The sequence below is a fragment of the Drosophila montana genome, unplaced genomic scaffold, assembly GCF_035044405.1.
Source record: "Drosophila montana isolate Dmon_TW-CO22-7 unplaced genomic scaffold, ASM3504440v1 contig_1624_1, whole genome shotgun sequence".
In the NCBI taxonomy this organism is placed as follows: Eukaryota; Metazoa; Arthropoda; class Insecta; order Diptera; family Drosophilidae; genus Drosophila; species Drosophila montana.
Window position 1 is genome coordinate 1,780,120 of NW_026996559.1, and position 20,208 is coordinate 1,800,327.

Sequence of the window (20,208 nt, forward strand, 5' to 3'; positions counted from 1 at the left end):
CAGCCCCTCTGAAGCGCCCCCACTGATTATTAGCAATGCGCCTTAAAGTTCATTAAAAATAAAACATGCTCTCGAATTTCCAGTACAATCGGGCTTACAACCGTATTCGGTGCCACCCTAATGTTCTTGCCGTCGCTGCTATTTACAATTACAGAGCTCTGCCGCGACCGCTGCTGCTGCTGTTGTTGTTTTTGTTTTCTTCTTCCTGTTTCGCGCTCACACAAACACAAACAAATACACACACATTTTAACGGCACCACGTCACGTGCGCTCGCGCTCTCTGCTCTCGCGTATTGCGGCTGCACTGTGCGTTTGCTTTTGTTGTTTTTGCAAATGCTTTTGCTGTTGTTGCCGCTGCTGCTGCTGCTGTTGGCGCAACGCTTGCGACTGCGACGGCGGCTATGCCAGTCAAAGTTAAAGCCAGCCACAGCGCCAGCATTTAGTTTGCTTTTGCTTGTGTCATTGCAGTGTGTGCGGGTAGTAGCAGAAGCTGAGTAACATAAGCGAACGATCAAAAATAATTCAAAATACAAAACAAAGCAGCAGCTAGCAAAAACCTTTGTTAATTTTTGCAGTTTTATCGTTTATTTTTTTCAAGTGTATGTACATATGTATATAAGTTTGTTTCGACGCGCTAGTGTGTGTGTGTGCGTGTGTGTGTGGAAAATAACAACAAATAAAAACTGTTCATAATATCAACGGTAAATAAAAACAACAAATACATCCATATGTGCAATGTATGTACATACATGCATTTCCACATATCCACATACACATATGTGTGTATGTTTAATAACTACACGTATACATGATTATGTATGTATGTACATAAGTGCATACATACTTACATATTTATGTGTGTAAGAGCAATTTCGGTTCAAAGTGCAGGGCGCAGCAGCAGCGAAGTCGATTTTTGCTGCTACTGCGGACCAGTTCGTCAGCTTTTGGCTTTGTTTTTAGCATGTGCCCTTTTCAGTGTACAATACAAACATTCGGTTGTATATATGTACATTCATATATGTACATGCACACATACATATGTATATCAGTGTGTGAGTGTGCCAGTGTCGTTTACTTGCACGGGGTGGGGCGGGGCGCTGCCAGCATGCACAACAGACACATTTTGTACATGGCGCGCGTGCTTTTAGTTTCCTCTTATATTTGCGCTTCTCCCTGTTTCACCTACACACACGCACACACATAGAAAAAAAAACAGTACAAGCACGCGCAAGCTCCAAGCAGCACTCACTTAAGCGCTTTTGCTCTCTCACTCCCTCTCTTGCTCTCTCCCACCCCCTTTCGTTAGCTCTCTTTGGTTGGCGCTGTTGGCAGTTTGTCAACGTTGGCGTTGCCGCCTGCCGTTTTCATTATACGTTGTTTAGCCGTGCCGTGCGCGTCGTCGTCGCAGTCGCAGCAAGCAGCAGACGACGTCAGTCCGTTGCGTCAGTAATAACAAATTACTATTTTTTTCCAATTCCCGTTTGCCAACAAATGAGATAAAGAAGTAGGTGCAAAACATACAAAATACAACATCTTTTCTGAAAAAACCTAAATGTGTATTAAAGAAAATTAAATAAAAAGAAAAAAAACAACCAAATAGAGCAATTTTCGGATTCGTGGTTCAGCTTTTTTTCGCTGTTCTCACCCGTGTGTGTGTGTGTGCGTAAGCTTTTTTTCTCGAGCTCATGCCACAAAGCGCGTGCCTTGGCTCATGCAGCTGTCGTCTTTGTCGTTGTGTGTGTGTTTATTGTTTTTAATAAATTGTATAAATACAAGCATGACAAAAACTCAAAGGTGTATTTGTGTATGTTATGTATGTGGTTAACTATCGGCAACAACATTAGCAAAGCAGCGCTGCCAACGTCGCCAGAATTCTGACTTGGACTCTCTTACTCTCTCGCCCTCTCTCTGGCAATGTCCTTTATGCGACTCCTACACCCACACACACAGACGGACACGTAATAAACACAAACATCTCTCTCGCGCTACTTGCTCTTTCGACCGTCAGACAATCATTTTGCTATTTTTATATGCAGTAATAGTATCAACGGGAACAACAACTGAGAAAGCAACTGATTGCTCTCTTCTTGCACGCTGCAAACCCTTTTTTTTTTTTTTTTTTGAAATTAGCAACAATAATAAAACGACGTCAAAACGAAATGCAAAGAAAGTGCGTGGCTATGTGTGTGTAGCTCTCTTGGGCTGCCTGCTGTGTGTACGTGTGTGTTGGCTCCATCTCTGGTTCTCACGTTGACTTCGTGTCTCTTTGTGTGCGAAACTGAACCTGAAAGCATTCAGCAAGAAAACCCTCGCATCACCAGAATTTTTTTTATTTGTTTCTCTGTTTGCTTTCTTCACTTTGCGTTTTGTGCTTTTATGCTTTAGCCGCTCTTTTGTTTTTATAAGCTCTTCAATCGCTGAATGCTGTTGTTTTGAAATTCACTTTCTTCATTCCGTTTTAAGTCGCTTTACTGCTTTTAACGTCAGATTTCAATGTTTCTTATATATAAACTGATATAAAATAAAATAAAAACAATTGTGCGTAGAAAGTATCAATGCAAACACATGCATACAAATGCATGTACATATATACGTACATATGTGCATGTTTTTATTTTTGTACATAAATGTTAAAGTTTACGAATGACTTTGAAAGCAAAGAGCGACAGCAACTGGCGCCGTGGCTTGCATTTATGTATGTATGTATGTGTCACTTAACACAGAATTACTTGCAAACATACAGCCGTTCATATACATACATACTGCATACATACATACATATATACATTTTGCATCTGTTGCGATAACAAGCTTGAAACTAGAGATGGCCACGTGTCAGCATAACGTGCACGTACGATCACGCACGACTGACAATAATATTGATATGGTAAAAACAAATTTAGATTGCTCGACTAGCATATACCCAACTGGAGCCAAACATGTTACAAAACATACAGACAGTATGCAGTACATAGAAATGTCTGAGTATTTCCCATTCTTTTTGAATTTAGTGAAGTGTTGGAAAGTGAATAAACGTAATATTACTCATATGCGAGGAATTTTCTGTCACGTTTGTTGACTCTAGCTGTTTTGATCTGCGAGATCAGCGCATTTCGTTCGCTAAAATTACTAATTTTTGGAGATCGTTTAATTTACCATTTCAAAGAACAAAGATGAACATTAAGTATATATATATATTTAATACAATCGCCATGATTATACTATTTATCTTACTTCTTTTAAGGGGTAGCTTTGAAGAAACCTGTATATATTGTTCGGATTGTAAAACGGTACTTCCCCGTAAAGTAAGCATAAAGCTTTTGAAATCTTTATGGGAAAACTTCATTAGGTTTATTAAAAGCTTATGAAAAAGAGATTTTCTTTGCTGCTTCTCAGATAAATCGTGTTATGAACTGTGAATCATCATCTGTCGATTATGAGACGCATTTGCCCTTTATTCAATACACATACGCATATATGTATGTATGTGCAGGTATGCATGCACATAATTAGGGCACACTCACACAAGCGCAGTTTACTCATTTTTTGTTTGTTGCTTTATGTACTTAAAAATATTAAGTTTCAAGTGTGATATGTATCGAATGACAACATACAACGGCGATCTACAGCTTTGTTGATTAAAGCACACATACTTTGTTTATATGTATGTATATAAATATTATGTATATTTGCACATACACATACATACATTCAATAAAGTTGGTCCTTTGATTATCTTTAGTAGATATTCAGCCTCGAGGTGAATGCTGATTTTAGACAAACACATTTACATATATATTCGCATTTTCTTCTTTTGACTGTGGCTTAATCCACCACAATGTTAAATAATTTGTGTCCTATTAATTTTTCCAAAAAGCCGAATAGAGTTTTTGCCTTTTGACTTTTAGGTTCTCAGGCGCTGCAGGAATGGATCCGGTTTAAGGGATTCTTAAGTGCTTAGTGCTAGGAATAAATTTGACTGCGTTCAGAATGGCAACAACCCCTCTGCCCCCTCCTGCTAAGCTACGGGCTGTTCTCGAAAGGTTTCTTTCACACGATGCTCTCACCCGAAAAGAAAGATGGAAAGAAAGCCCGACGACGACAATGGGCCGTAAAGTATTGGGAAATATGACGAGGTGCGACACCGACCCTTGGCCCATGGGGTTGCTTGATATGCTATTGTTGTTGCCGATGTTGTAGTTCCTGGCACACAGGGTCGATTTCTGGTTAAGGTACGAAGAGAGCTGATAAGGCAGCCGTCGCGTCATCGCGTTGAGTTTAAGATTCGCTGTCGAAAGTCACGTTTCCAAATAGTGACCGCAGCACGGCCCTTGGATGCGGGTTGTGGGCGGGTGGGGAGGGCGGATAATTGCCAGCTTTGGCTTGTTCTTGTTAACTTTGGTAATTATTGCGAATTGTGTTCTATTTAAAGCGAATTGCATTTGTATATTTAATAGAATTTGGCCACTCGCAAGTTTGTCAACCTTTAACACGCACGCTGGCTCTCTTACAACTTCTTCCTCTCTTTTCTCTTACTCTCTTTTCAATTTGCAAAAAGGAAATGTCAACGTCGCACCCCGTCACAAAATAACATATGTATATGTATATGTGCATATGTATTCGTGAACATTTACAAAGGCGGCAAAGCTCTGCTCCTGTGAACCCTGAGGCGACCATCAAATTGCGTTTAATGTCAAGGCAAAGCACACGTACTACAGACCTATGGAGAGGAAGAGAGAGAGAGAGAGAGAGAGACGACTGACAACTGACTGACAACAACAGCGCCCACGCTAAATAATAAATAAAGCTCCTGCGCGCCAGAAAGCTTGCGCTCCCTGTAACAGCAGCATAAGACCCTCGCTGCTTCTCGCTCTCTCAGTTACGTTCTGTAGCGTTTTGTATGCGGCAGCCGGCTGCAATGTCCTTCTGTTGTCGCCAGGTGCCGACTGTCGAATGCCTCGACCCTTGACCTTTTTATGAATTATGAACGGGGCTACTTATGACAAAAATACAATGCAGCATTAGTTGTCAATGGTCTGACACACACACACATGCATTTAATATGAGCAGCAGCTGACGTTGCCGACATCGAATTCGCGCACGCGTCAATGTAATTTTCATTGATAGGCGACCGCTGCGTCGGTATCGGCGTCGCGGCTCTGCAACTTGTTGGGGCGGCCGCTCTTTTGTGTGTGTCTTTGCGTTTGTTGTTTGTGTTTGTGTTTTTGCCGCCACGCAGCTGGCTGTGCACAAGTACCATGAACACAACAGCTGCCCATGATCGCTGCGACGCCACTGCGCTGCTGCCTTTAGCTGCGCATACAGGCGACAAATATTTTAGTTTCGCTATCCCCAAGTACCAATAAACAGCAGAGCAGAGAATTAATATTTTTTATATTTTATTTAAATGCTTAAATCTTGCATGTGCAATAAAATACAAGTTAACGGTATAGCTATTATTGTAATTGTTTGTTATAAACAATCTACAGTTACAGTTTAAGCACTGAAATCGATTTAGATAGATTTCGATTTTAAAATATAGTATTTTCCAGTCAATAAATATATTTACTATGTGAAAAACAATTTAACAGCAATGTTTAATTTTAACATTATATACAAATATGCCAATCACTTTTAAATCGTATAAATTATTTTTGTTGGCTGTATGAGCTATTTGCTGATTAAATTTGTTCTTAGTCATACTGAATACTAATCGTAGCTTTAATTGCGATTTACTCTCATTTCAGCACACATATGTACATACATACAAACATACAAATTTAATCAAAAGTAACGGGGCCTATTGCTACTGCAATAACCACCAACAGCAACAAGAACTACAAAAAACTGCATCCTACGCCAAAAGCAAAAACAACAATAAGAAGAAGAAGAAGACGAAGCCAAACAACAACAAAACCAACCGAATTTCAACTGTAAACGTGTCGACCCAAATTTGAGTGACTCCCTTTCTCTCTCTCTTCTACGCTCGATCGCTCTCTTCGTCTGCGCTGTGTGTGTGTGTGTGCGCGAGTGTGTGTGTGTGGTGTGTGTGTGTGCGTGTGTGTGTTTGTGTGTGTAGGCGGCTGTGTGAGACGCGGCTATGTCACAGGACGGCATAACAGAGCTACTGCACGCTGCTCAATACATTGAGCAGCAGGAAAACCTCAAGCGATTACAGCTAACGGTGAGCAACGGGGACGACGTTGCCATCACTCTTGGCGGGCATTTCATCAATGGCAATGGCTACTGCAGCAAAAGCACTGCTCACAACAACAACAACAGCGCAAGCCAACTCAACAGAAACAACACGCCAACAGCAGCAGCAGCAGCAATAACAACAACACCCGCCATCGTAAACAGCCATAATGGACTGACTAACGGCACCGCTGCAGCAGCAGCGGTGGAAGCAGCAGTCGGTCTCAGCATTGGCCATAGCAGTCCACGCAGTCAATTAATTGTTACTCACGAATATGAGTACGCTGGCAGCGGCAGCAGCAACGCCGCCGTCGTCGTCAATGGCAGCAATGGGCAATTGGTGGCAACGGCAGCGGTAACGGGGCGCAGCAGCGAAGGTCGCAGCATCGTTTCGGGTGAGTGTCGAACATTTAACACTAAGCTACAAGTCTCTAACGCAAATATCATGCATCACCATGCAACATTCCAAAATCAAATAAGGTCCCAGTTTATGACTTCGATTTGCTCTCTTTCTCCCTCTGCTGTTGCATTTAAACTTGCTTTGACCTTGTTTGCGTTGTAAAAGCAGTGCACTTTGCGTGGGCGCGCACTGTTCAGCCACACTGGCAGCCAAAAAATTAAGCTGCCAGGCGCGATATCTCTTCTCTCTTCTCTCTCTCTCTCTCTCTCTCTTGCCCATACGCTGCTCTCTTGTGGCCAGATTGCAAGTGCGGCGGCAACAGCCGCAGCAGGTACTGTTATATTTTTAGCGCTTTTGCTGCTTTCTGTTTGCTCAGCTCAAGCCAGCCAAATTTGCATGTGCTAAATTTGCTGCCTACTTTAGCTGCTGTTGTTATTGTTGCTCTCATTGCCTTGGCTAATGGCTGGAAAGAGGGGTGTGTGGTGGAAGCCAAGAGGCAATAATGTTTTCATATTTCTTACATACATACGTTTTATTCGTTTGCGTAGCTTTTGCTGTACTCATTTGGGTGCCACATACAAAACAGCCTATACATACATATATGTACATATGAACGTATGCGTACGTATACAAACCCATGCACATGTACATACATACATACATGTGTATGCTATTACCATTTTGTCTTTGGCTTTTTGCACGTACGCTCGTACTTGTTGCTGTTGTTGTTTGGGGTCACGTCATGTCGCCGCTCGCTCGCTTGTTTGTGCGCTCTCTTTTTCTCTTGCCTGTCGCCAGCCAAGCGCAACCATGAAAAACAACCAGACAAATTAGTCATAGACCTACATGGCAGCATTCATACACAACACACATACATATATAGAAAGAGGCGCGCGAACGCACGCATATAAGCAGCCCCCATTGTTGTTTATGCGAGCGCTGCCAGCAGCCCCACGTGAGCGGCGCTCCAGAGAGCGTGTGAGAGAGAGAGAGAGGCGGAGCGCGTAGCTCTCTCTTTGCTTTGCTGCTGTTGTTGCTGCTTTTGTGTGTTTGTTTTTTGTCATTGCAAACACAATGTTCAAACTGCGAGAGGCGCTCTCAGCGCTCTTTTTCCCTCTTTCTCTCTCTATGTCTTTTGCACGCCGCGGCACTGTAAAGCAAAGTCAATGAACTTTGTACGCATTTTTTTTTTTTTTTGGTTTGTTGTCTTTTTTGGACAGAGCTCGTTCATATTTTTATTAGCGTCTGCCTTTCTTTTTATGTTATTTTTTTGTTTTATGTTTATTTTCTTAACACTTACAATTTGTGTTGCTGGTGTTGCTGTTGTTGCATGCCCGTTATTTGGCGCTTGTAATATTTGGACAGCTGTCTTAACTTGCCGCTGCTGCTGGTGCGCCCCCTGTTGTTTTTGTGTTTAGGTACATGTGCATGTGTGTTTGTATTAGTTTTTAGCCATCCTGCGCTCAGCTGAGCTCGGCAGAAACAACAACAAATAACAAACTGACGGAAAGCAACTGCAAATGTTATGCAACCCAGAGCAGCTTATGGGTGCAACATGCATATACACATGCATATATGTTAGTATGTGTATGTGTGTTTAAGAGTAAATGGAAGAGAGTATGGGTTGAGTGCATGAGTGGGTGGCTCTTGAATCTGCCATTACTCTTGCTGACTAGTTTCTATGGAACCATGTCATAAATGATTAAAAATCCGCGACGATATGAAATTAGTAATTGCACGTAAATTGTAAATGCAATCGCATTTGGGATGTTTCTATGTCATAATTTAAATACCGATATCAATAAATCGAAATGATAGCGATATATTAAAGGAAATGAGTAAGAATGTACACACTTACTTCTTTATGTACTTACATACATACATCGCATACGCGAGAATGTGTAATCATCAACGGTAGCTGAATCGTTACTTTTCACTCAGCCTCATATGTACTCAATGCAATTCCACTTCTGCTCTCTCACGCAATCATGAGTATGTGTGCGGAGAGGCAATGTACTAAGCGCTCTCCCACCCCTCCCCCTTTTTTCACTTGTCGCCTAAAAGCACGCAATAGAAATTGACAGCTCTTTCCTGTTGATCGATGACATATGCAATTGTTGTTATTGTTGTTGTTGTAACTGTAATATGCTAACGTATGCGTGTGTTGTTTTTGTTTCCAATTTGCATTATTATGCATTTCGTTGTCAGCTTTGGCAGCGCGCGCAGTTAGAACCACATTTGCCGTTTAGTCGCGCGCTAGGGCTGCCGGCCATTGGGCTCTACCTCTCGCAATTGGTTTATTCGTTCGGTACATGTAAACAGTAATATGTCGCAACAACAGAAACCACGGCAATTAGACATTGATTACCTGTCAGCCCAGCGCGAGCTGCTCGCAGAGTTGCTGAGCCGTCTCAGCGCACTTCAAGCCTTGCTGTTAGCGCAACAGTCGCAGTTGCAGTGGCCGTCAACGTCAGCGCTGGCTGCGGCGCCGCCCAAAAAGAAATGGATATATCGTCATTATCGTCTTGGTATGTGTGTAAAGTGTACACACGCGTGCGCGCACGAGTGTGTGAGTGCATGTGTGTGGTGTGTGTGGGAGACCACGTGATGAAAGCGCACGTGGCGATCGATTGCGCCGCAGCAGCAGCGGCATTTACTTTACTCACTCAGTTAGGAGAGAGAGCGAGAGAGAGTGAGAGTGGGAGAGCATGTGTTAGTGTGCGTGCCAAAAATGTGCAGCTTTAAAAATTGTTTCTTTATGTGTTTGCTTTTGTTTTTGGATTTTTCTTCTTTTTTTGAAAAGGGAGTAAAAAATTATGCTTGTAGGTGGACCTGTTCTGCTATCTGCTTGACTTGTATCTATGTATACACATATGTAATATTACATTCAATCATGATAGCTTGCGTGTGCTCATATACATATCTCATGTTTGTGGCTTACCTTATTTTCTTTGGAAAGACCAAACATCTGTATCTGTATAAGAATTATCGTCTGTCAGATACATTAAATTTGAGATCTTTTGGGAAGCCTGCGGAAGACAGAAAATACGATCTTTATTATTACTAACAATTTGTATACTTGATGTGATACGAAAGTTACGATTTTCGTAAATCAACTTCTGTTATTATATTGTTTGCAATCTTGTAACTTAAAATGAATACTTTTTGAGGGCCCGTCAAATCAAAAGCAATCAAAAAGTTTTCATTTTAAACCCATTTATCTCAGATAAATATTTGGCTATCGGATTTGAACAGGTGAACTTCGCTAAATAACGCTCAAAAATAATGACATTTTAAAAGAGAACTATAGATATACTATAACTAAATTGTACTATTAAGGTTTACCTACAGAAAATTGCATATTATTACTAAGGGCAAAATGTTTCAATTTTCTTCTGCTGCTGACATAGTTTCAAGTCTTTGGGGTTGCAACCTGTTCATGGGGCATACAAGTTCTATTGTTGGTTTAGAGTTGATGCTGTTTGTTAGTAAACTATACGACAATCTATGTACCAAGTTTGGTGTATAATTTCCGAGTTAAGACCCAAGTCTTAAAATCGATATTTTTCTATATTAAGCGAATGGCAAAAGATATCGAAATAATGATAAACTTGTGCCGCGTTTGATGTACGAGAGTATGTCCCTTTCAAAGTTCAAGTCTCTAGCTTTTGTAGTATCCGAGATCGATATCAACGGGTTTGGGCTATAAAAATAACAGCTTTGTATAAAAATTATATACGCACATGTCAAAGCACGTGAACAGCATAAAATATTGATTGACAAATTGTCGTTGGCTGTGGGAAAATATTTGATTGTTCGCAAAATAATTAGATTGCAACATATTCATTAAATGTATGCATGTGTGCAGTTAAATATATATGTATATATATGTACATACATATATATATGCATAGCACATAGCTAATTTGTTGATTTTGGAGTGAGATTAATCCGATTCGCTTGATTCATTAATATTCACACATAAAATTAGCATTCGCTGATTATATTATTCATTTTAACATAATTATATATTTTCAAATTCATTATAAGTTATTTATTTGCTTGTTGTTGTTGTTCTTGCTTATTATTTAACAACTTAATTTGTATTTTTGCATTGTTTTTAGCTCATAATATGCCCTGTATTCAACTGAAAAGGTTTTCAGAGCGAGTTTATTGTTTGTTTTCAATTCAACATCATTCTCAATACCCATAATATAGATAAATATCTGTTTGGAAACTAGGTATTTAAGGTTTAACTCATACAGTGTAACAGATCGAGACACTAGCTCGTATAGTATAACAGATCGAGATAGTAGCTCATAAAGTTTACACAGGCTAAGATCATTTTCCTTTTTGGGTACCATTTAAAAATTGAACAGAAAAAACTCATAATATCAGAGCCTTGTGCCTTTGTTCGAGTGCCATATTTAAGCCCAACAGCATGTACAAATATAGGACTATAAACCTCGAAGTTATTGTAGAGCGCATTCTCCCTGATATGGGGGCTAAGGGAAGATGAAGATGGGCATCATCTAGTTTGGTTGCGTTTGCATTTAACTTTGGTTTAAAAGCAGGTTACCTTTTTTTTAAGGTATTTCTTTGCACTTAAACATTTCATTTATCAGTCTATAAACAGACACACACACACACACCTACACACACACACACACACAGACACAGACGCACGTAGAATATATTATAATATCAGATTTGTTGGCCTTGAATTTCTTTGAAAGTGTTTTTCTTATACTAATTTTAGTTAGCTTTCTTTTATAATTCGCCGTTGGCCTATTGGCATATTTCTTATATTTATTTATTTTGTTTTTATTTCTTTTTATTATTTTTTTTAGAGGATGAAAATTCCTCCACAAACTTCAACTCCAAATCCAACTCCTACCCCCAACCACAACAACAACAACAAGTCGCGACAGGCAGAGCAACAACAATAACAACAGCTGCAAATGCAACAAGTGCAACAAAATTAACTGGCGCTGGCCGCTTCGATGGCTCCACCTTTGTGTTGGTGGCGTCAAGCTCGTCGCCGTTGCAGGTTCAGGTGCCGGTCACGGCCACGGCCACGGTCACGGCTACGGCTACTGCTACGACCGCGCCCCAGCTGAAGCACAAGCTGCCAGCCGGCGTTGCCAGCGCTGCCTCCGAGTTACCGTGCAAGTATTTCGTGTTGGCGGACGCCAAAGGCGCCTGTCCAACGCAAGCGTCGGCCGGACTCGTAGCCGGATCCGCAGCCACAGTTGGAGCTGGCATCTCAGCGGCCGCAACGAGCGCCAATAAAATCTCTGGCGATGGCGCATTGGCCGCCTTCCAGGCGCTGTCACGAGAAATGCCCAAATCGCAATTAACGCTTACCCCGCCCCCGGTGGCCACTCGGCGAGTGTTTGAGCCGCATGCCAGAATCCGCTCGCATTCAATGTCCTCCCATAAATTTTCAGCGCAATCCCATGGCGCACTCATCGGCTCGGAGGATGCGCACATGAGCTACGGGGGCGCAGGACGAGCCGTAAACGCCACAGCCGTCACTTCATATCGACAGATTCTCAATGCCCAGCAGCAGCAGCATCACCATCATCAGCAGCATCAGGCATCGGCCGTATCCGTCTCGAGCTCGGCGCCAGTGACGGGATCTCAGCTGACCGGTCATGGCGGTCGCAGGCGTACCATCAGCTCTAATAGCAATGGGTAAGTGAACCCAGCCCAACTAAATTATAAATTATCTATCTATCTGCGACCCAAAGACTGTCCGGAATGCTCATAGAACACATAGGTGCCAGCAAATCAAAAGCAACTGTAGATACCTATTCGTAATATTGTATGTACTCATGTGTTCTTTGAGAATATACTCATACGTAATCAATAAGTTCTCTGATTCAACTACGAATTGCGTAATAAAAAGAATGCAATCAATCGAGATCTCAGATAACTTCAATGTATAATTGAAGTAAATCTATGTCTCTATCGTTAAGTCGATACCTACGATATGATCTTCAATACATTTATGTATATTCACAACTATCGGTACATTGAATACCACGATACGTCTATCAATATCGTTGAACATTTTAAAGAACTTTATCCATACATAGTATTCCGAATTCCTTTAATTATCCAATTAAAAAACTTAGAAATCCACAAAATGACTATCGATACATTTATCAATCGATATATTGATACCCACAATACGTCTATCGATACATTAATACCTACGATACGTCTTTAGATATCGTTTAACTACAGCCTTTCAAGGCAAATTATTGTATTCTCATTTTACAGATCCTTTTCTGTATTATTTTAAAAATTCAATTAAAAAAAAATTAATATGGCCAGAATATGTCTACCGATATATTGATTCCTACAATACGTCTATCGATCATTGATACCCACAATTCGTCTATCGATATCGTTTTAAAATCCAATTAAGAACTTCTGCACATGATAACAGGGATAACCCGCAGATATTGATAGTCTTGTTGGCATTTTGTATAGAATCCTTCAACCTGAACTATGTTTTTGAAATGTTTTCTTCGTTTTTTCTTTTAAGGGCTGGAACGCGCGAGGTGCACAACAAGCTGGAGAAGAATCGGCGGGCCCATCTCAAGGGCTGTTACGAGGTGCTTAAGAACGAGCTGCCGCTCAAGGAGGAGGATCGCAAAAAGACATCCAATTTGATAATACTCGACAAGGCCCACAAATATGTCTTGGTATGTACATATAGCCGTCTCTACCTCGCGCTCTCTCTCTCTCTCTCTCTCTGTCTCACTGCATCTGCCTCTGTCTGACATGTGTGGTCTCTTGTTATAGCAACTGTCAAAATACGAACGGGATCAGGAGGTAGAGATGGAGCACTTGGCCAAACAAAAGTTTGAGCTGCAGAAACGGCTCAACAGCCTGAAACGCCCCACGGATCAGAGCATTCCACTCAGCGACAAAGGTAATGTGGAACCTTAAAATATGAAGGCGTTTGTGGAGGGGTGGGGCGAGGTGTGGCAGTGTGGGAGTGTGGAAGTGTGCACAGCCGGCTACATGGGCAGCCATGAAAACGAATGCAACTAAAAACACTTGAGACTTGCGACAAATTGTCGACATTTGCATTTGCGCTCAGCGCAAGTTACAAAAAGTAGCTCAAGTTTTGCATATCATTTGAAACCGAACACACGCCAGCCCCTGCCAAACCCGCAAACCCCCGCCACGACCTTCAGCTTATGCAATAGAAATCTTTCGATTCGCATCGAATCGAATCGAATCGGATCGGATCGCATTGATCTTCAGTTGCGTTTGCCTCGAATATCTATTCAAAATTGCCCAAATACATTTAACTAAAGCTCTCTCTCGTTTGCTGCCATTTCAGATGTCAATGAAGCCGTTTGCCTGGCAACCACATCGTCATCATCATCCTCAGCATCGTTGTCGTCGTTATCTCCATCATCAGTAGTCGGAGCAGCCCCACCCATTCTGTTTGATGGCACCACCGCGCCCGTCTGTGCCGCTGTTGTAAGTTGCATTGAAAACTATTGATGCCAAGTCTAGAACATTTCATTAAAGTTCATCAGCATGTTTGCAAAAAAGAGAAGCATGTTCACAATAAGCTTATCAAGTTGAACCAGTCTATCGAGCCAGTCTACTGAACCAGTTGTGAATGCAACAATGATCAGTTTATCTTTCACTAGTTTGCAGCACTTTCGACTCTCTGCACATTTTAGTTGTTCCAATATGTAGTTCATTTCAGTTCAGTTCATTTCTTGAAGCAGTTGTTTGTTTGGAGTTTTAAGAATTTATTTAAATTTAATTCATTTACTTCTTCGAGTGCTTTCAAAAACAATTTAGCAATTTCCTATCCAAAAATGTTAATTTCTATATAATTCATAATTGTGAACAATTAATTCAACCATAAGGAACTAGTTCGCCAGCTTACTTAACCAGTTTTGGACCTCCCGATTCGGCGCATACAAGAATCTGGGAGCAGAGCAAAGACATATGTGAATTTCCTGTGCAAAAAGTTTATTTTTTAAATTAAGATCTGAGCTGAATGCCAACTTGACGTCAATCTTTAAGTATTTTCTAAAACAATTTTTAGATTTTCCAATATAATATGTTGTATCTTTCTGTCTGAGAAGCTACACGCGGTTGCCACTTGCCACTCTTAGCAAAAATTTCCAGCAAATGAATGAAATTCCATGAAATATCACCAATATTATAATATCTCTATATATAAAACTGTTTGTCCTGACTGACTGACAGACTGACTGACTGACTGACTGATTGGTGATCAACGCACAGCCCAAACCGTAAGAGCTAGAAAGCTGAAATTTTCACTGTAGTTACCTTATGTGATGTAGGTGCACGTTAAGAAGGGGTTTCGGGAAATTCCACCCGCAAGTGTGGGAAAATCGCGAAAAACGTTTGTATGTAACTCTTTTGTTTACCATCCGATCGGCCTCAAACTTATTTTCAAAGGTCTTGTTCAAATTCATTTGAGGGGTGTTTCGCACTTTTTGGAAAATGCATCCCTCATTGGTGGAAATGGGGGTCAAAAATTTGGTGGGTGATGTTTCGCCCTCAAATTAATTTACAAGTATCTATATGAAAATTCATTTGAGACGTGTTTTTCACTTTTCGCAGAATTCAAAGATTTTTTGGGCGAAGTTTTAAGTTGTGTCCGATTTGCTTCAAACTTATTTTCAAAGCTCTACATAAGAACTTAATGGATACGTATTTCAGCGATGAAATTCCACCCGCAACAGTGGTAAATTGGCGGAAAACGGTTGTATGAAAGTTTTTTGTTTACTATCCGATCGGCCCCAAACTCATGTTCAAAGATCTATGTTCAAATTCATTTGAGGGGTGTTTCACACTTTTTGAAAAATCCATCCGTCCTTGGTGCAAATGGGGGTCGAAGATTTGGTGGATGACGTTTTGTGTTCAAATTTATTTCCAAAGATCTATAAGAAAAATCATTTGAGACGTGTTTCACATTTTTCGCAAAATCGAAACTCCTTCGGTGGAAAATGCATTTCAAAGTTTTTCTTGGTGAATTTTAAGTTTGTTGATTTTATAATATACGTGCCACGGGCAAGGCCGGGTTATACCCGCTAGTATATAAATATAAATATATATTATATGTATTTCTGCTGTACCTCTTCCCTTTGAATGCTTGCCTGAATTACTTAGGTGTTCATTGTCCGATGCTTAAGAAGTTTTCATGGAATCCAACTGGGAATAAATAACAAAGCCCAAGTGTATAGCTTCAAAAACAAAGGTTGCTTAGAATTTCGGGTAGAACCGGAAAAGGCAATAATCCGAAAAATTACATATTCTCAATCTGAACCAAACAAACAGGATATCAATATCGATTTCGATCGATTGCATTGAAACGGGGCAAGTTATCAATTGCTTGAGTCAAATGCGTACTGCTAAATTTACATTTCTCTTGTTCTTTTGGTTATCGAGATCAACGACAGACGGACCAACGGACGGACGGACAGACATGGCTCAATCGATTCGGCTGTTGATGCTAGTCAAAGAAATATGTGCTTTAAGTGGTCGCAAATGTTTCCTTTTGTCTGCATTTTTATATATTTTAAGTACACCCAATTGTGTTAAAAAACCCAAGCAAACATATAGAATATCAAGAGCGCCAAGTGTGCCATTGAAAGAATAAAGTGCCAGTTTTGATTAGATTTGTGCCACTTGTGGCACACGTGGAGAGGCATATGTGTAGGGTTTCCAGGAATGAGAGTCAGTTTAACTATTTCCATAAATCGGCCTGTCGATTGTCCATCTATCATATCTGAATGAACATTGAGAACAGTTAAACATTAAAAAATGTCATGCTAACCTCCGTCTCTTTCTCTCCCTCTTTCGCTGTCTCTCTCTCTCTTTTTCACGCTCTCTCACCATCTATGCAGTTGCAAACGGCTGTGGCAACAACGGCCATGTCACCTGTGATAAGCAAGAGCAACGCGAACAGCAGCAAACACAACAACAACAACAGCAACAGCAACAACAATGTTACCTCTGCCGCTGCAGTCAACTATGCACAGAATCCGAATCAGCATCAGAGTCCATTACTGAATCCCGAGGCCGCTGCAGCTGCTGTTGCCATGAACCTGCTCAAGCACAGCAGCAGCATTAACAACAACAACAACAACCGCTCACCAACAACAGCATTGTCCACGTCGCAGCAGAGTAGCCCGGCGGGCAGTCCAAATTTGGCTGGGGCAACGCTAACGACACGCGGTTCCCCAACGCCGTCAACGCCATCGCCGTCGCCGAGCTCCTCGTCGAGCGGCGTCTCGTCGTCGGCCTCGTTTATTGGCTCCTCTTCGTCATCGTCGTCCTCATCCTCGTCGTCATCATCGTCCTCGTCCAGCTCATCATCATCGTCGGCGGGGTCATCCTCCTCATCGGCCAGCTCCTCGCCTCCGATGCCGACGCAGACGCAGGCGACGACGCATTTGCTGAGCGCCAAGCGCCATGTCGGCGCTGGTGGCGCCACCATTGTGGCAACAACGCCCAACGCGGCCGCAGCAGCAAACGGTAAACAATACCCAAAACAAGAACCCTATTTATTTTAATATTAATGTATTTTCCGACAATTTGCAGGCCATTCCGCTGGCTTTCATCAGGCGGAAAAGGATCGCAATTACAATTTCTTGATGCGCAGCGGCACTGCGGCGCAGTAGATTGCAACAACTAACACCATGAGGCAACAACAACAATTAATAAATTTTAAAAAAATCAACTAAAACAACAACAACAACTGAATTGTGTGCAACAGCTCCCACCTTACTAAAAAAAAAACACAACAACAACAACAACAACGAACAAACGTCTCGTTCTCAACTCTCTGTTTCTTCGATTTCTGTTATACAAACAACAATCGCACACAGCAGCAGCAGCAACAACAACAACAACAAAACATAACAGTTCCGCCCAACATTTAAGCATCGATTTTGAAAATCAAAACAAAAATGAAACACAAAGAAAAATACATATTTAAACAAAAGAGAAAATTATTTTTAATAAATAATTTTATACACAACAAAAGTTATATAAAAAACAACAGCAACAACAACAACAACAAATCGCAGACAACAAAAACATTTAGTGGGCTACAACAGCAACATATACAAACACTCACACTCACACTCTCACACACACACACACACACACATTTTAAACAAACACACATTTTAAACAAACACATATTAAGTAAGATCTATTATATAAAGCAAATATTTAGCCACATACCATGTATTTATGCAAATATAGTTTATATAGCAAGCCTAGCAAAAACTAAAACAATATAAACTAAACAAAATTTGTATATTAGCCAACAACAAATCACATAGCACACACACACACGCACACACACACACACATGAACAGCAATTAATAGTAACTTTAAAAAAAAACAACAACAAAATATTGACAACAAAAAAATGCGCTGTTGTAACAGAAACCACCAAATGGGTAACGCTTTATAAAACCGCATGCATATCTATGTATATATATATTTATATATATAGATATATGTAGTATGTACACATTAAGTATGTACATATGTAAGCACATAAATATGTACATATATATAAGTGTGTATGCATGTATGTGTTTAACTAGCACTTGATGAGAAAGTTGAACAAAAAAACAAATCAAAAATAGCAAACAATTTTTTTTTTTGCAAAAATTTGATGTGTGACAAAAAACGAATCTAAGACATATTAATTACATACACTGTGCAAAATCAATTAGCAATATGTATGCACGTGTGTGCGTGCGTGTGTCCGTGCGTGAGTGCGTGTTAGTTTATAGCAGCGTATTCTATGACCAAACGAAACCATCTAATGTAAACGAAAACACCAAACAAAACTAAGAAAAACTAGAGAACATTTTTTAAGAACCCACGCAAACCGTTAGATCATATTCTAGATCTTATATATACACACACACGATAAAGAAGAACAAACTCTGCTTTTGAGTAAACACATTTTATAGAAACAGCTGCTAAAATACATATATATCTATATATATGTACATATAGCCACATGTCGATAGTTTTGACCAACTGTCACTGGCCGAACCACCAAAAAAAAAAACAAAAAACCGAATCAACTTTTACATTCTGTTGACATATATATTATAATGTGCGCATGTGTGTGCGTTTGTGTGTGTGCGTGTGTGTGTGTGTGTGTGTGTGTGTTAGAGACATACGTTTATATAGACATGATGTATTCGATGTATGGTCAATGCATATGTGTAGTTGTTGTAGTTGATGTAGTGATTACATACTCGTACATACATATATGTTGAATGTGTCGTAAAAGCGCGTAGCTGCAGAAAATGTTAAAAAAAAAAAACAAAAACAAAAGAAAATAGTGCAATAAGCAACACACAACACAAAGCAAGTAAACAATAAAAATACAAACAATAGACTTATAACACACAGTCAAGTAAAACTTCACATGGCATAGTATGAAAACTGTCATTTGTGAATAAACGAACATTTTTTGGCCAATTAAACACAATTCAGCTAAGTCTCCCAGTTCAGTTCTCTTGTTGTTATTGTTTGCCAAATAACAAACAGTTATTAAATAATTTTTGACCCTACCCAGGTCGTTTTATGTCCATGTTATAAATAAATAGCAAAAATTAAGGTTATTTTTACTCTCCATGTTCACTTTTCTTTTCGCGTTCCCTCCTTGAAGAGCGCAAGCCAGGGTCACTTTATGCGAAATAAACACCACTTAAGGGCTCTGTTGCATCCATGGTCACATTTTTGACTAGGATTTTTGTTAAATTCAAACATTTTAAGTCCACTTTTGCCTTGCATTCACTGTTTGTACACACGCAAGCGTGTGGGAGACCTCAATAGTCAGTTTTGTTTCTGTTAATATGAGCAATATCTCAATTGGGCACATCCATGGTCAATTAGTTTACAAGAGTTACCCAAAAAGTACAGAGACAATACATACATATATAACATTAACCACATTAGTCAACTATTAACTATAATGTTTTATATTCACTTTTATAATGCTTAGTTCTTTTGTTGTTGTGGCTGAAATTCATATTGCAGCATCCGATTGTGTTGTGCATACCTTTGGTAGCCAGAATCATATATATATATATATATTTTCTATATCTACTTTCAATTTATTTTCTTTAACTCTTGACTTAGTTGTAAATGTTGGAAAAATGTGTGTTGAACGGCCAAATCGACATTTTCTTTAATATTAATTGTTTTATTATATTTTTTTTTGTATAACGAGTAGAAATCTGAACAAACGCCTTAAGAGCTCTACTTTAATCACTGATCCAAAATCTAATGTAATTTTTTTAGTCACAGCTACTATATATACATATAAAAATGAAGATCTTGTATGAAATATTTATATACACAACTTTTTGAAATTTAAGCAGAAGACAAAAACTAAACTAAATATTATATTTTGGAGCATTTTTTCAATGTGTATTTGTATGTGTGTGCGCGAGTGTTAAAGAAAAAGTATTAAACATAAACAAAAACAAAAAACAAAACAAAAAAAAAAAGGATTAGGTGTATATCTTTTGAACAATAATGATTGCTAGAGAATCAT

At 39.9% G+C, this 20,208-nt stretch overlaps 1 protein-coding gene across 2 annotated transcripts; it reads left to right on the forward strand.

Annotated features, from left to right (window-relative positions):
* Positions 1–453: 453 nt before the first annotated feature.
* Positions 454–18,996, forward strand: Mnt. Of its 2 annotated transcripts, none has more exons than XM_064699564.1 (8): positions 454–701; positions 5,748–6,590; positions 11,446–12,292; positions 13,152–13,311; positions 13,412–13,541; positions 13,959–14,101; positions 16,516–17,146; positions 17,213–18,996. In XM_064699564.1, the coding sequence occupies exons 2-8, from the start codon at positions 6,101–6,103 to the stop codon at positions 17,290–17,292; spliced, it is 2,481 nt and encodes an 826-aa protein (XP_064555634.1). In that variant the 5' UTR covers positions 454–701; positions 5,748–6,100; the 3' UTR covers positions 17,293–18,996. The 2 variants fall into 2 exon arrangements, with proteins under 2 accessions (XP_064555634.1, XP_064555636.1); XM_064699566.1 differs by lacking the exon at positions 454–701 and adding an exon at positions 1,360–1,504.
* The last annotated feature ends 1,212 nt before the right edge of the window (positions 18,997–20,208 follow it).